Source organism: Carettochelys insculpta, chromosome 21 (genome assembly GCF_033958435.1).
Source record: "Carettochelys insculpta isolate YL-2023 chromosome 21, ASM3395843v1, whole genome shotgun sequence".
In the NCBI taxonomy this organism is placed as follows: Eukaryota; Metazoa; Chordata; order Testudines; family Carettochelyidae; genus Carettochelys; species Carettochelys insculpta.
The window spans coordinates 25,930,511-25,946,763 of NC_134157.1; the positions used below are offsets into that span (position 1 = coordinate 25,930,511).

General features: G+C 45.9%; 1 protein-coding gene across 1 annotated transcript in view; it reads left to right on the forward strand.

Moving 5' to 3' along the window:
- The window catches only part of GARNL3 (GTPase activating Rap/RanGAP domain like 3), a 229,207-nt gene that overhangs the window by 87,529 nt on the left and 125,425 nt on the right, over positions 1 to 16,253 (forward strand). The window contains exons 7-10 of the mRNA XM_075015526.1: positions 8,156 to 8,220; positions 11,589 to 11,652; positions 11,920 to 11,946; positions 12,977 to 13,052. Of these exons, the coding sequence (XP_074871627.1) occupies positions 8,156 to 8,220; positions 11,589 to 11,652; positions 11,920 to 11,946; positions 12,977 to 13,052 (232 nt within the window). The remainder of the gene's footprint in view (positions 1 to 8,155; positions 8,221 to 11,588; positions 11,653 to 11,919; positions 11,947 to 12,976; positions 13,053 to 16,253) is intronic.

Genomic DNA, 16,253 nt, shown 5'->3' on the forward strand with positions numbered 1-16,253 from the left:
AATCCTGGCTGGGATAATTTAGTTAGGATTGATCATGCTTTAGGCAGTGGCCTGGACTTGATGATCTCCTGAGGTCTCCTCCAGCCCTTGGAGTCTGTGATTCTATGACAAAATAGAGGGAGCCCAGTCTCCTAGTCTGATTTAAGGCATGGTCATAAAATGAACAAATTGTTTTATAGGATTTCAGAAGATGGGTCCTGACCTTAATAGTCAAATGCCTTCAAGAGCCCTGTCTCTGCGTTGTGACCCCGTCCCCAACCTAGAATGTCAATAGCAGCGGTCTCTTCCCTTCTCAGAGAGTTATGGGCAGTACCTGGGATCTGAGCCAGAAGTAGGCAATCCAAGGGATTACAATCTGTTTTAGTCCTAGATAGATGGAGATAGTAGCAAGGAGAACCCTTCCTCAGTGCTTCCCCTGGTAATCCAGGTACATATGCATATGTGGATGAGCCAGTGCCTATTGTATTTTTCCCCTCCTGCCATACAGTTTTCTGCGGGTGGGGTGTTCCTGAAGTTCCCCAGATCAGTGCATTCTGGAAGTAATATCCGACTGAGGTAAAAAAGCTAGTTCAAACTTCTCAGAGCTATTGCTTCAGATTCTCAGGCAAATAACACAGGAATGCAGGAGTAAAATTAGAAGCGCTAAGGCACAAAATGAGCTCCAACTAGCTACAGGCATAAAGGGTAACAAGAAGGCCTTTTACAAATATATTAGAAACAAGAGGAAGACCAAGGACAGGGTAGGGCCATTGCTCAGTGAGGAGGGAGAAACAGTAATGGGGAACTTGGAAAGGGCAGAGATGCTTAATGACTTCTTTGTTTCGGTCTTCACAGAGAAATCTGAAGGAATGCCTGACATAGTGAATGCTGGTGGAAAAGGGGTAGAGTTAGTTTTTGAAATAAAAAAAGAACAAGTTAAAAACCATTTGGAAAAATTAGATGTCTGCAAGTCACCAGGGCCTGATGAAATGCATCCTAGAATCCTCAAGGAGCTGATAGAAGAGGTAGCTGAGCCGTTAGCTCTCATTTTTGGAAAGTCATGGGAGACAGGAGAGATTCCAGAAGACTGGAAGAGGGCAAATATAGTGCCCATCTACAAAAAGGGGAATAAGAACAACCCAGGAAATTACAGGCCAGTAAGCTTAACTTCTGTGCCAGGAAAGATAATGGAGCAGGTAGTTAAGGATGTCATCTGCAAGCACTTGGAAGGTAGTAAAGTGATAGGGAACAGCCAGCATGGGGTTTGTAAAAAAAACAAATCATGTCAAACCAACCTGATAGCTTTTTTTGACACGATAACGAGACTCGTAGATAAGGGAGAAGCAGTGGATGTGGTATACCTAGACTTTAGTAAAGCATTTGATATGGTCTCGCATAATATTCTTATCGACAAACTAGGCAAGTCCAACTTAAATCGCACTGCAATAAGGTGGGTGCATAACTGGCTGGCTAATCGCACCCAGAGAGTAGTTGTTAATGGTGCTCAATCCAGCTGGAAAAGCATAACAAGTGGGGTTCCGCAGGGGTCTGTTTTGGGACCGGTTCTGTTCAATATCTTCATTAATGATTTGGATATTGGCATAGAAAGTACGCTTATTAAGTTTGCAGATGATACCAAGCTGGGAGGGGTTGCAACTACCTTGGAGGATAGGGTCATAATTCAGAATGATCTAGATAAATTGGAGAAATGGTCTGAAGTAAACAGGATGAAGTTTAATAAAGATAAATGTAAGGTGCTGCACTTAGGAAGGAATAATCTGTTTCACACATACAGAATGGGAAGAGACTGTCTAGGAAGGAGTACAGCAGAAAGGGACCTAGGGGTTCTAGTAGATCACAAGTTAAATATGAGTCAACAGTGTGATGCTGTTGCAAAAAAAGCAAACATGATTCTGGGATGCATTAGCAGGTGTGTTGTGAACAAGACACGAGAAATCATTCTACCACTCTACTCTGAGCTGGTTAGACCTCAGCTGGAATATTGTGTCCGGTTCTGGGCACCCCAATTCAAGAAAGATGTGGATAAATTAGAGAAGGTCCAGAGAAGAGCAACTAGAATGATAAAAGGTCTGGAGAACATGACTTATGAAGAAAGGCTGAAAGAATTGGGCTTGTTTAGCTTGGAAAAAAGAAGAGGCAATGGACTTAAGCTGCAGCAAGGGAAGTTTAGGTTGGACATTAGGAAAAAGTTCCTAACTGTCAGGGTGGTCAAATACTGGAATAAGTTGCCAAGGGAGGTTGTGGAATCTCGCTGGAGATATTTAAGAACAGATTAGATAGATGTCTATCAGGGATGGTGTAGATAGTGGTCGGTCCTGCCGTCGGGGCAGGGGACTGGACTCGATGGCCTCTCGAGGCCCCTTCCGGTCCGAAGCTGCGTCTACACATGCACGCTACTTCGAAGTAGCGGCACCAACTTCAAAATAGCGCCCGTCGCGTCTACACGCGTCGGGCGCTATTTCGAAGTTAACTTCAACATTAGGCGGCGAGACGTCGAAGTCGCTAACCTCATGAGGAGATAGGAATAGCGCCCTACTTCGACGTTCAACGTCGTTCAACGTCGAAGTAGGGACCGTGTAGACGATCTGCGTCCCGCAACGTCAAAATTGCTGGGTCCTCCATGGTGACCATCAGCTGGGGGGTTGAGAGATGCTCTCTCTCCAGCCCCTGCAGGGCTCTATGGTCACCGTGGGCAGCAGCCCTTAGCCCAGGGCTTCTGGCTGCTTCTGCGGCAGCTGGGGATCTATGCTGCAGGCACAGGGTCTGCAACCAGTTGTCAGCTCTGTGTATCTTGTGTTGTTTAGTGCAACTGTGTCTGGGAGGGGCCCTTTAAGGGAGCGGCTTGCTGTTGAGTCCGCCCTGTGACCCTGTCTGCAGCTGTGCCTGGCATCCCTATTTCGATGTGTGCTACTTTGACATGTAGACGTTCCCTCGCAGCGCCTATTTCGATGTTGGGCTGAGCAACGTCGAAGATGAACATCGACGTTGCCGGCCCTGGAGGACGTGTAGACGTTATTCATCGAAATAGACTATTTCGATGTCGCAACATCGAAATAAGCTATTTCGATGTTGGCTGCACGTGTAGACATAGCCCTAGTGTTCTATGATTCTATGATATGATTCTATGTCATTTAGCTCATATTTGTTTTGCTTCCCCAACTTGGGGACTCAAACTTTTCGAAATAGCTGAGATTCTGAGGTATTCACTTGACTTTAGGAGCTGAGCAATGCTGCTTCTAACCTTTTCCATCCCATCAAGGCATGTGCACCACCAATAGAAACAAAAACCTAGCTAAGGGCACACTTCTAATCAGCTGGGTGGCATTTGACTCTCTATTGAGTGGCTGCACAAGCACTCAGCTTACAGGGAACAATGTAGCTTAAGCCCCAGACACAGAGCTGGAATACCTATGCCTTACTTAAGCCATACTTGGATGCAGGTGGTCAGGTAATGTTTCTCTCACAGGGACTAGTATCAAATGCTTTATGGCAAGGATAGTAATCTACAGCCCATGGACAGCGCTTGTGTTGTGGGAAAGAAGCAGCAGGCACCTTCCTCTGACATTCCGTTGGTTGTGATTCCCCCAGGAGCTGCACCACACAAGCACACTAATCCCCTGTCACCTCCTGCCCAGACTCTGCATCCGCACCCCGCTCCTGTACCATCTCCTACCCAGATCCTTCAACCCCAGCCCACTCCTGAACCCTACTTCCCATTCAGACCCCACAACCAGTCTGCCCCTGCACCCTACCCCCTGCCCAGACTCCAAACCCCTACCCCCAGCCCACTCCCCAGCAGTACCCTCCTGCACACTGAACACCTCAAATTTGGCTCCACCCCTGAGCCTCAGCACACCCCACCTGAGCACCAGGTAGTGAGGTGAGTGTCACCCCCCCACCTTGTATGTGGCCCCCAACTGATTTTTTTCTATGGGTTAGTGACTCTTGACTCAAAAAGACTCCTCATGCTGCTTTGTGGAAAGCTTAAAAGTCTCCATCATGCATAGTTAACCAATAGCATGCCTATAGGTGAAATTTCATCTTAACCTAAGATAGATAAGCTATTTCTAGGCTAGTTTTTGTCAACAAAACCCAGGGAGTGTCCAGATTCCTAAGCCTGTTCTGTCAACATAATGCATCACTTTTGTTGACAGCTGGACCCACTTACCGTGAGGAGGAATGCAGGTCTCTGTTGAGAAAACACGGGTCTAGACATTTCAAGGGACCTTCAGTCAGCAGGAAAGGCCTCCAGGGTGCCCACCCACGTGCCCCCCAGGGCACATGCTGTCCCCAGCAGTCAGTGCTCTATGATTCCTGCCTCCAGCCATTCTTAAAGCCACAGGGAGCCCGGGAAACCCTATGGCAGGAAGCTAAGAGCGTAGGAGCAGCAGAGCTACAGGCTCCAACGCCCTCACAGCCACACCTTTTGTTACAGTCTCACAGATGACTTAGCAGCAGGGAGTAGGAGAGACACCCCCTCCCCCCAGACCCTTGAGGGACCAGCCTGTGGAGTCCCAGTAGCCATCTCAAGGCAGTAAGAGGCAGGACCCCCCTTCCTGGACCAGTGCCAAGGTTCAGGCCCTATTGAACCTGTCAGGGGAGGAGGAGATCCTCTGGTACCCAAAGGCAAAATGCCAAATTCCCCCATGTACAGCTGGATAGCCACTACCCTGGCAGAATGGGGCTGCTTCCATGCTTCTCCTTGAAGCATGGAAAAGGTCCATGCTAAGGGGAAAGAGCTTCATCAGGGCTATGTCAGGGCCTGGGAACCAACGTTCTGGGGCGGGACCCGCCACTTGCCCCTATTACAGGGAGCTGTACAGCATCCTGTGGGGTGGAAGCCAGTAGCAGCCTTTTCATCATCATTCTTGAGCCAGTCCCTGCCAACAGGCCACATAGAACCATGTGCAAGGTAGTGTGCACCACCCAGAGCCAGCAGGCGGCACTTGGGCATGAGTACCAGCCTGCTGCCAGTCTCACAGAAGGCTGGATGCACCCCAGACCTCAAGGGTGGAATGCCCTGACAGCATCTGCCACAACTGGAAGCAGGCTAGTTATCAGGGCGCAGCTTGACCCCAGACACACTGAAGAGTGTGACACCTGGCATCCAGGCATGCCCGCAGGCATGAAACAGCAGCCGCCCCTGCTGGCAGTTCTGCAAGTCACAGATGTGTGTGGGGGCCCTGGGGAGGGCTAAGCTGCTTCCGGCTCACTTGCCACGCATATAGGGACCCCTCTGTGGCCAGACACCTCCCTTGGCCACTAGCCGGTCAACCAGTGGGGGAGCAGGGTACAGCTTTCAGCAGAGACCTTGTGGCAAGGCCCACTGGGCAGGCCACATGTGGCTTAGCTCCTGGGAAATCCTCATCTCTTAGCCTGGGGATGTGGGTTGCTGCTCATGGTGGCAGGCCCCCACCCCCTGTCTCAAGCACCCCCCCATCTAAGTTCTGATGCCGCCCCCCAGCCCCTCTCTCAAGCCTCCTCCCACTGTAAATAGTTCACTGGACTCCAGTTTGTTGTAAATAGATTTGATTTGCACTGTGGTTTTTTTGCACAAGTTTTTTCTTTGTTGAGTAAAAGCCACTTAACTGCATACACATCCCTCTTCATTGTGCAGGGGTTGGGGCGGGGTTAGGGGTGAAGTTGGGGTTGTGGTGGGTACGGGGTATCCCCTGGATCTGCACCCAATCCTGATGGGCCTGGTGGATGGGAGCTGCGCCCAGCAGCTTATATGTATGGCTCTTGTGGCTGGTGGCTGCACCCCACCCTGGGAGGAAGGCCTCCCCCTTCCCCCCCACAGTGTTGTTCAGGGCACAACATGCTCCCAGAACTTAGGGGATGTTGTGCTCCTCCCACATCTAGATGGGTGAGCAGGCACCTAAAGGGTGCCTTGAGGCATCCAAAGGCCTGCGTCCTGGCCTGGTTGAGGCGGGCATTGAAGAGTTCCCGGTTGGGGTCCAGCTGGTCAGCTGGGCTTCATGAGCAAGGGTTTGAGGGAGTAGGCTGTGTCTCCCATGATGCAGAGTGGCATCTGCGTGACCCTGACCACCTGTTCACAGCAGGGGACAAATGTGCCCACCTCCATCCTCTGACACAGGCCAGAGTTGTGGAACACATAGGCTTCATATGACTGGCCCAACTGCGTGATGTAAATGTTCATGAACTGTCCACACTGATTGACCAGGGCCTGCAGCACCATTGAAAAATATCCCTTGCAGTTGATACACTTGGCCACACTATGCGCCAGAGCACAGATTGAATATGGGTCCCATCGATAGCCCTGACGCAGTTCAGGTACCGCAGGGCAGCAAATCTGGCCACGACTACATCCATGTCTCCCATACAGATGACTTCCCACAGCAGGATGGTGTTACTGGCCCTTGTGAGAGGGGACTGAACACACACAGCAGGGATGGCAGCCCAAGAGTGCATTACCTCCGTGACGAGGGCCCCAAAAGTGCACTTCCTAAAAATGGTTGCCCAATGAGTGGTAGCTGTCGGGGGTGGCAAGCTTCCAAAGGGTGACTGCAACCCGCATCTTCGTGGGAATGGTGGGCTGTATGCAGGTGTCCTGTCTGTGGAGGGTGGAGGCAAGCCAGACACAGCACCAGGAAGGTGGCCTTCTGTATGTGAAAGTTCTGGAGCCACTGCTGGTCGTCTCACTGCCCCCATCACTAGCTGGTCCTACCCGTCGGAAGTGGTGCAGTGCTTCCAGCTCAGCGGGTACGCCTGGGGGGGGGGCGGGTGTGTGCAGGTGTAACTGTCCTGCAGCCATGACAAGGTCTCTGCAGGTCATCTTGGGCTTGCCCTCTTGAGGAAGAGTAGGATGGCCTTCAGAAGGTTCAGTAGGTGCTGAAGCACCTCTACGTGGGGCCAGCCCAAGCCCAGGGGCTGCCCTGGCACCATGGCTCCCTGGAATGAGTTGTCTCCCCAGAAAGATGCAAAGCCCTTCTCTAGCTGTGCTGTCCCTCAAGGAGGTAGGCACACCTGCAGCATAGGCAGGGAACAGGTGTCTGTGGGAGTGGGGATGCCCTTTAAGGGTGTGTCTCAATGGGGCTCCCAGAAGCGAATGGTGACTTGTGACCCTATCTGCTGGGGTTCCAAGTGGCTGCTTTGCTGGTAAAGCTGCCAGGCAGTCTGGTTGCTCTCTGTCGATAGAGTGTATCACTTTTTTAATTCCCTTTGTGGTCTGGGCGCAATCTGTCAATGGAAGTTTTGTTGCAAGATACCTGTTGATTAAATCACTCTAATCTAGACGTAGCCTTAGTGATTAGATTGTCCTGATGCATGAGGATTCGTATGTGTTCTGAAGGTCTAGCTAATACAAAAGAATATTTTTATTATCCACCTACATAGCATATATTTTATTTAAAGTTGGGATTTTTGCTGCAGTATTTTTAATGAGTTCCAAAGTTTAATAATGGCATTTGTAAAAATATTTTCTTTCATTTGTTCATTTATTTAATTTGTTATTTTTCATTGGCAGTCCCTTTATTCTTGTCTTATGAAGCCATAAATAGGAGGACTTAATTTATTTTTTCTTTACAATTCAATATTTTTATTCTTGTAACATGTCATCTATTATGTTGACTCTCTCATTGTTCTTATCTGCGACACTTTTTTTTTTATTCCGAGATCAGAGGCCAAAACTAAATATAATATTCCACATGAGGGCATATCATTAACTTATATGGTGGAATTACAATTATAATATAGTGGGGTTTTTTTCCTTTTTTTGGATACTGTTGTACGTTTTAGAAGATTCAGTTTAGCAGTCCATTGTGGTAACTTACAAAACTTACAACCCATTATTGTGTATGCATACTTCTGGTTTTACTCTCAATGGGCACTGGCTTGTAACTGTGTATATTTTAATTTCACCCGCCCTCTTGCTGTTAAATCACCAAATGTTAGGAATCCTTCAGTTTCTCGCATTCCGTTATATTCTAGATAAGTCTAAATAATGTTGCATCATGTACAAATATTTTGACACCACTCTTTTCCTCCAATTTTCCCAGTAATGTTGTTTAAATAAATCTGTTAATTGAGAATGGGATCCTGGTTTGTTCGCTTGTTTTTACTAAGATTCACACTTAATTACATAGAGAATTTCAACACATTTGATTTAATTTCTGTTAGTATTTTTCCTTTGTAGGGTACGCAGAAAATATGCCTCCCTTATAGTCCAACGAAAACATTATCGGTGAAATCTATTTTAAGGTAAATATTCACAAATGCGTTGTTAAGTGTATTTGTCTATGCTCTGTTTTCTTTTTCTGTCATTCAGAAGCTTTACTTCTGTTCACATTTTCTTTTCCATTATGGTTGTAGAAAACAGTGAAACAAAGCAAACTGTTCTTAAGGAAGTCACATATGTACAAGATGCTTTCTATGCAGGTGGTATAGAATGCCAAGTAGTACCCTTGTAAAACCACCATGCCAATGGAGAAACACCACTAGTTAATGTTTGAGGGAAAATGATCTTGGCCTTGCTTTTGGACAGATGGGGTAGGAAAGCTCACAAACTTGAGTTGAGAGTTCTGTGGCTGAGGAAGAAAGGAACCAAGGAAAAAACAAAGATTTCTAAATGATTGGATTGGATTGGAGCCCTTAGCTTAGGGATGGGCAAGCTTTTTGACCTGAGAGCCACATCAGAGTATAGAAATTGTATAGAAATTGTATGGAGGGCCGTGAATACTCACCAAAGAGTGGTGGGGTGTGGGAATGGATGAGGGCTGCGGATGAGGATTTGGGCTTTAGAGTGGGGCTAGAAATGAGGCATTCAATGTGCAGGAGGGATCTGTGGGTTGGGGCTGAGGTTAGCACGCACCCTGTTCGCGAGCACCCGGTCGCAAAGCTCCCTGGTCGCTTACTAGTAGTGCCATGTCCTCCTTCCATCTGGCTAATACATGAAGGTGCCTAGCAAAGTGGGTCTGTGCATTGCCTCCCACCCCTGGGGTGACCATCTTTTCCATTTTTACCAGGAGAGTCCCTTATTTAAGCTGTCTCACTGGCATCCCAACTTTTTGAAGAAAATAGGCAAATTGTAGTGTATTTTGCAGGGCTCACATTCCGGGGCATCCTGTGGGAGGTGCTCCACTGGGTGGTTCCCTGGAGCTCTGCTACTTGTGGCAGCAGCTCCTCTGTGGGGCAGCTGTCACATTCCCTGACACCCCATTGTGGCAGCCCCCACTGCCAGTGAACTCAACAACGGTGCAGCTGCTTTATTCCCTTGTGCCCTGCATTTAGGATAGGCAGCTCCTGCTGCCAGGGAGCCCCTTCATGAGTTGGCTTCCTTGTTCCCCAGGCTCCCACACCTCAGGGCAGCAGCTTCTGTTTCATTTTCCGGACCTCCCTGTCCAGGAGTCTTTGAAACACCCCCACCAGGGGTTCTAGAGCCCTCAACCACTCCCCGTCATCCCTGGTGCCTCCCCATTAGAGGCTGCAGAGCCCCCATCCCTGGTGCCTCACCCTGGAGCAGCAGCTCCCATCACCAAGGAGCCCTGACATGGAACAGCAGTCCCATCCCCATCCCTGGAGGCCAGTGTCCCGTATTTGCCATAGGGCAATGTGGTCACCCTCCCCACCCCCATCAGCAGGAAACACCCTTTCAGCTCCCATTGGCTGCAGTTCCCAGCCAAGGTGAGCTACAGGATGGTGCTTGTGGCAGGAGCAGTGCACAGAGTCCTCTGGCTGCACCTACACGTAATAACTGGTTTCTGGGAGCCACATGGAGCCAGTCAAGCTCCAAACCCTGCTCCCCACTGAGAGCTTGAGGGTTCGATTGAAACTGCTGGATGACTGGAGGCAAAATTTTCCAGATCTGAAGAACTGGGTCTATCCCACAAAAGCTCATCACCTAATAAATTGTTTTGTTAGTCTTTAGTAACAGAGAGAAAGCCGTGCTAGGCTATATACTAGCAAATCAGAGAGTAGAGGGGTGGGAGGGAATGTTCCTCAACTAACATCATATATGCCATCATGGGCCAACAATGCCCAGATGCTTTGTATATTGGGCAGACTTCAAACTCTCTTAAACAAAGAGTTAATGGGCACAAAACAGACATGAAAACACTCCTGATCCACAAACTGGTCAGCTGACATTTTAATGGAGTGGGCCATTCTGTTAATGACTTAAAAGTCTGTGTTTTACTGAAGAGGAATTTTCACACTACTTTGGAAAGAGGCTGCTGAACTCTCTTTTATATTTGAATTCGACACATTAACACATGGTTTGAACCAGAGTGTGAATTTTCTGGATCATTGTAGGGGCTCTTTTGCATACTTGGCTTAATCTACTTCTTGACACACACATCCCGCCCCTCTACTCTAATTTGCTCAACTTGATAATTTTTTTTATGATTTGTCAACCTTGATTACTATTTTTGGTTCTCTATGCCTTAAATATTGAGTCTGTTCTTGTATGGCTATGGTCTGAAGAAGTGGGTATGTCCCACAAAAGCTCACCTAATAAATTATTTTGTTAGTCTTTGAAGTGCTACTTTTCTGATTTTTTGTTTTGATAGCTACCTCTTTGAGGATGCAGCGTGTGAGCCATAGTTTGCTCATCTCTGCCTGAGCTGATTGTTTTCCTCAGGAGATAATCTGTAGAAAGAAATTATTTCTGCCTTCTCAACCGGGGTATTGTGGATACTCTTTTTCACGGTTTCCCAGGTTTCTGAAAGCTGCCCCCCCCGATGCCTTTTAGAAAAGAAAATCAAACACATCTCCTCCCCCCTGCAAACTCACTGTATGTTGTTAAAGATGGTAACCATCTTAATGTAGACATCTTCCCTGGACCTGTGAAATGCTCCAACTAGTCTTTCGTTCTTCTATCCATGAAGTGCAAAAGCCAGCAGTGTTAACATTTACAATTTCATGGGCATATAAGATCAGAGTTACAGTTTGTCATTCCCAGAGCTATTGTTCCATGTTCTGTCCAAACTCAAATGTATATCAGTGCATTGGTTACACTTGCTGAACCTTTGAAGATTCTTGTCATAACCCTAACAAACAGAGATGTATTACTAAAGGAAAGAAAAATCAGTCACTAAAGAACAATTGCCAGGTTTGTCCATTCCGATTCTTCTTTTTCCAGTTGGTCCTTTGTGCCCACAAGGGCCGTGCCCCACACTTTGTGTAGTCCTGAATTGGATAAAACAAGACTAGGAGGGAGATGGCAGATGAAGTTAAAGTCAGAGGTATAGGTAAAGATAAGTTATTTTTGTCTGTTAAGTCATATTTTATGTTTTTTCTGCTATACAAAGGTTTTTCCTGTTTCTTATGTGTGCAGTTGACTATTTTTCTATTCTGCTATGTTGCTAAAGCATATTTAGATTGTAGTTTTTCTTTTAATAATGTTTTGATTTTTCACTTCCTTTATATTACTTTTTAGGAAGTGGAGGAAAACTTTACAAACCAAAATTCATTATTGTGTGATACTAAAAGGATAACTGTAATAGTTCTTAGCCCAGGGAGCTTTATATGCAAACAAACAAAAAGGTTTAATTTGGCTACAATGCAATACCTTACTCATTTCTTGTGTCCCTTTATCTCTTACATAATCTATTATTTTAATTGCATTACAGTGCCATGAGCCTTGACAAATTTGAAAAAAGCCCTAGGGAAATTCTTCATCCTGAGATACAAAAGGTAAGAAACTGTTTTCTTCCTTCTGGTGTTTCAGAATACACTTTATTTATAGAAATAAATTGTGGTATTTGTTGCTCAGTTGCAATGGCAGAACATGATAGTGCAGATTAGAGTCCAGTGATATTGGCAAAAAAACATTGTGGCTTGAAGTGTAGTGAAGTGTCACTTGAAAAGAAAAACAACTTTGTTTTTTAAAGGAGTGGAAATAAGATGCTTAAACCTTCATTCAGGTGCTAACCATGCTTTTTTTAATTATTGTTAAAACAGGATTTACTGGTTCTTGAAGAGCAAGAAGTAAGTCTAAACTGATCACTTTAAACTTATAAAACCCATTTGGTGAATATTAACTTTTCATATAGGAAAAAGTTCCCCTCTATTTGTAATAACGGAGGAACAAGTCATTTCTTGTAACAAGAACTGTAATGTGAACCATTGTGTAACATGCAAAGCTGAAGATTGTAAATTCCATTGTAAATACATTTGACTACATAATAGAAATAGATCATATGACTCAAAGATAAATTAGTTGATAAAGGAAAAATATAAATGTAGTACAGGTTGAACTTCTGTCATTTGGCACTCTCAGGACCTGGCCAGTGCTGGATAAGAGAATTTGCCAGCATTTCTGATCTTGACTGAAAGTCTGGATTATAGTCCAGTCAGCATGGGACAATCAGTCTCTCTTCCTTCCTCCTTGTGGCTCCTCAAAAGTGGCAATGTGTCTCTGCTGCATCTAGCTGGGGCAGCACCCCCAGTAACCCCATATGCTGCCCCTGCCCTAATCACTGCCTCTGCAGCTTCAATTGGTTTGGAATCATAGTCAGTGAGAACTTCAGGGGTGGCTCCTGTGGAAGGGGGCAGCACATAGAGCCTCTTGGCTGTGCTTTTGCCTAGGGACACTAGGGATGTGTTGCAGCTTCTGGGGAAACACCCAAGGTGAGCACTCTCCAGTTCTACTACCCAAATACCTGCCCTTGCACCCCAGCCCCGATCCCCCACCTCCTGCACCCTGAGCCACTCATTTCTGGCACCCCCCGGAGCCAATCCCCACTTCCACACCCCAATCCCCTGCCTCAGCCCGCCCCTCTCCTCTCCATTTCCAAACTCTTTGTTTACCAGAATATTTAATTAACCAGCACCCCTCATTCCTCTGACATGCCAGAAAACAAGGCTTTTACCATGTTTGCATATAACACAAGGATATGAGCTATATATTTCCATAAACAGGGCTGGTATAGAAATCCTTAGTTTAAAAAAAAATAAGAAAAGTACATTTGCCAGCCTTGCCTGACTAACACGCTTTATCCCTGGTTTTATTTCCCAGGGCTGCGTAAATTTTAAGTTTGGAGTTCTTTATGGCAAAGATGGCCAGCTCACAGATGATGAAATGTTCAGTAATGGTGAGTCCATGCGGCCTTTTCACCTTGTCATCTGGTAATTGAATGCTTTTGACTGTCCAAATGTAAAAACAACAGGACTGCATATTGACTCTGGAGAAGCCAGATGAGATATGGCTACTAGTGGTATGCTAATGGTGAGCCTTTTCTGTGTGCAAGACTTTGAAATATAATCCAGTGTCAGGGTGTGATCTGGCTTTTGTGTTAGTCAGATATTGCAGTGTTATTAAAAAAGTCTCAGAAGTCCTCAGAGACGGAGTCTTTTCTTATAAGTAATAACATAGCATTTTCATATTGCATTTTGTCAAAATCATCTGAAGTATTGGATTTGTGATGACAGGGCACCACTTCCAGTACAAGGTGCACTCATTTAGGTTTTCCTTGGCACCCAAAGTACTTATTAAAACTATTTCTGCAGTAATGGCTCATTTAAGAAATCAGGGTATTTTCATTTACTCTTCTTGGATGATTAGCTGCTAAAGGCAACTGTGCATGAGGACCCAATGAATCACATAGTGATCAAGACCACACTTCTCTCAGACCTGGTATTCTAAGTCCTGCTCAAAGGATTCTCTTAAAAGGGGCAATATTAAACACTGCTGAAGACTGAGTTTTTCTGCCAGATTACAGATTTTTAAGAATGAGACCAAGCATATTAAAAATTTGAAGAAGTTGTTCTACAAAGTGGGGCAAGGTTTCTCGTGGCTTGTAGGTCAGTCACTACCTATGGACTTTGCACAACTGAGGATGAGACCCATTCAGCACTGGATATACTGAGTCCACTGCCCAAGTCAAGACAGCCTTCAGTTGTTGATCAGTGTGCCTCATCACCCTTATAGCCTCTCCAAAATGGTGGTCAAACAGGATGAATGTTAAGGGTGTGTGGAATTCAGTCATCCCAGCTCATCCCTGACAGTAACACTGAATGTTTCAAACAATGGTTGGTGGGCTCACTTGAATTACTTGATACTTTGAGGGCTCCAGTCATCCGAGGAAAGAGCACTGCACATCAGTATATTGGTTCTGGGCTTTGACTCTCAAATCATTCTTCTCTCTTTTGCAAGGCAAGTTTGTACAGGCAATGTCAGCCAGTACATTGGTAATGTATTATATTGACAAATGAGAGAGCTTGTTCTGCCCCTGGCGTATGGGGATAACAAAGGCCTGGTCTACACTAGGAGATAAAATCAAATTTAAGGCTCTACGGTCAAGTTTACAAACTCCATCTACACTCTAGTGCTCACTAGATCAATTCTAAGCAGCTGTACCACCGACTTCTGTACTGCTGACTTCCCAATGTAATTAATTGAAAAACTGAATATGCAGTGTTGAGCTAAAACAGTGTAGATTAACCAGTTTTAACATCAATTTTATTAGCCCCAGAAACTGTCCCACAGGGCCACTTGAGGTGACCTTTCCGGTTATTACCCCGCCTCTGCTGCTATCCAGGTGAGCTGGAAGTAGGTGACAGGAACCATTGTTCATGAGCCCAGGAATTTTGATTAGATTTCTTTTCTTCTCTGGCCAGCATGGCAAGCAGATGTGTGGATCACATCTCCGCAGCACACCTTGTAGCCATGAGTTCCCAGGATCGCAAGAGGGCCCCAGTGTGGAGCCATCAGGAGAACTTAGTCCTCTTTTCAGTGTGGAGTGAAGAAGCGCTTGTGAACCTTCTCCAATCCAGCAAAAGGAATGCTGATATTTATGGCAAAATATTGCAAGGCATGATTGAGAGAGGTTACAACAGGGACACTCAGCATAGCAACATGAAGATCAAGGAGTTATGCCAGAACTACCAGAAATGCAAGACAGCCAACAGTCGGTCTGGGGCATCTCCCCAGAAATGCAGACACTATGATGAACTGCATGCTATTCTGGCAACAGATGCAACCTCTTCCCCCAAAAGTGGTATTGACAACTGGTCGTGGACAGAGTGCTGAAGCACGTGATGCTGAGGAACTAGTGGCTGACAGCAGCGTGAAGTCTAGCTTAGACTTATGCCCTGAAAGCTAGGAGCTTTTCTATCCAGCTGGAGCTGGTAGATCCTGTCCCCATTCCCTGAATTCAGGAGGTGGCTTCAGAGGCCAGCCTCGATCCTGGAGAGGGCACTTCTGGTAAGTAGGCTTTTTTTCCTACTGACAATAGTTTGTTGCAATCATGTTGTGGAGAGTCTTTGCCCCTTTCACTTAGAATCGCTTGTTATTGTGCCTGGGGATGGAGCGCAGATCTTGCTTGAACAAAAGGCTGAAGCTCTTAGACAGGCACTTGTGGATTTCCATCACAAGATTTCTGGGGAGACCTGACTTATCCCTGCTTCTAAGGGATCTAGAATCTTGGCACCACAGAGCATTCTTGCAAATATTGCAGCATGATAGCAGGATACAATGAGCAATCTTTCCTTATCCCTTTTCCTTAGTGTAATCAGGCTGTCTTGTTTGGCCACCTAGAATGTATGGGAAGTTTCATGAGTCACTAATGATTTGTTGCCTGGCATCCTACCCAATTCAGAGCAGACTCATGCATTTCCTGGTCCAGCCACTGTAAAATCCAGGGAGGGCATGCGCAGCTGGACCCTCCCCTGGGTCACATGCTCACCCCAAGTGACTTTAATGATTATTTTTGACTCATTCAGCAACAGTTTGGGAATTTTAAAGTACAGGGGCTGCTTTAAGCAGCATAAGTTTGCTCCCCTTTGGTCCAGCATTCCTGGGACACACACAACCATCCCTACATGCTGTGCTACCCCTTCCCTCCAATACCCCAGCGTTGCTTTAATAAAGGTTTTTTCCTGTGAAACCAAGGACAGCTTACCATAATGTTGACTGTAAACCGCTTTTGTGGACAAGCTCAAAGCGTTCTGCTTCTGTCTTACAATTAATGAATGACCTTGCAGTTGCAGTGTGTTCTGCAATACAGACAGGCAGCCATTATTTCTGTGACTATGGTCATTGTTCTGAGTAAAGATAAATATGTTGCTGTTGCTAATGCATATTTCTAAATTTGTTTTACTGGCAAACAACCCTGGAAAAAGACCTAGAGCGCACAGTTGGATATATAGCTGGCTACCTACAATGTGGAGGAGGAGGAAGACCAAAAATGATTTGTTGGATAACTATGTGCAAGCAGTTTCAAAAGAAAAGAGTGAAATTAGTGATCAGAGGAAACAAATGACTGAGTCTCAACAATGAATGCATGAATCAATCA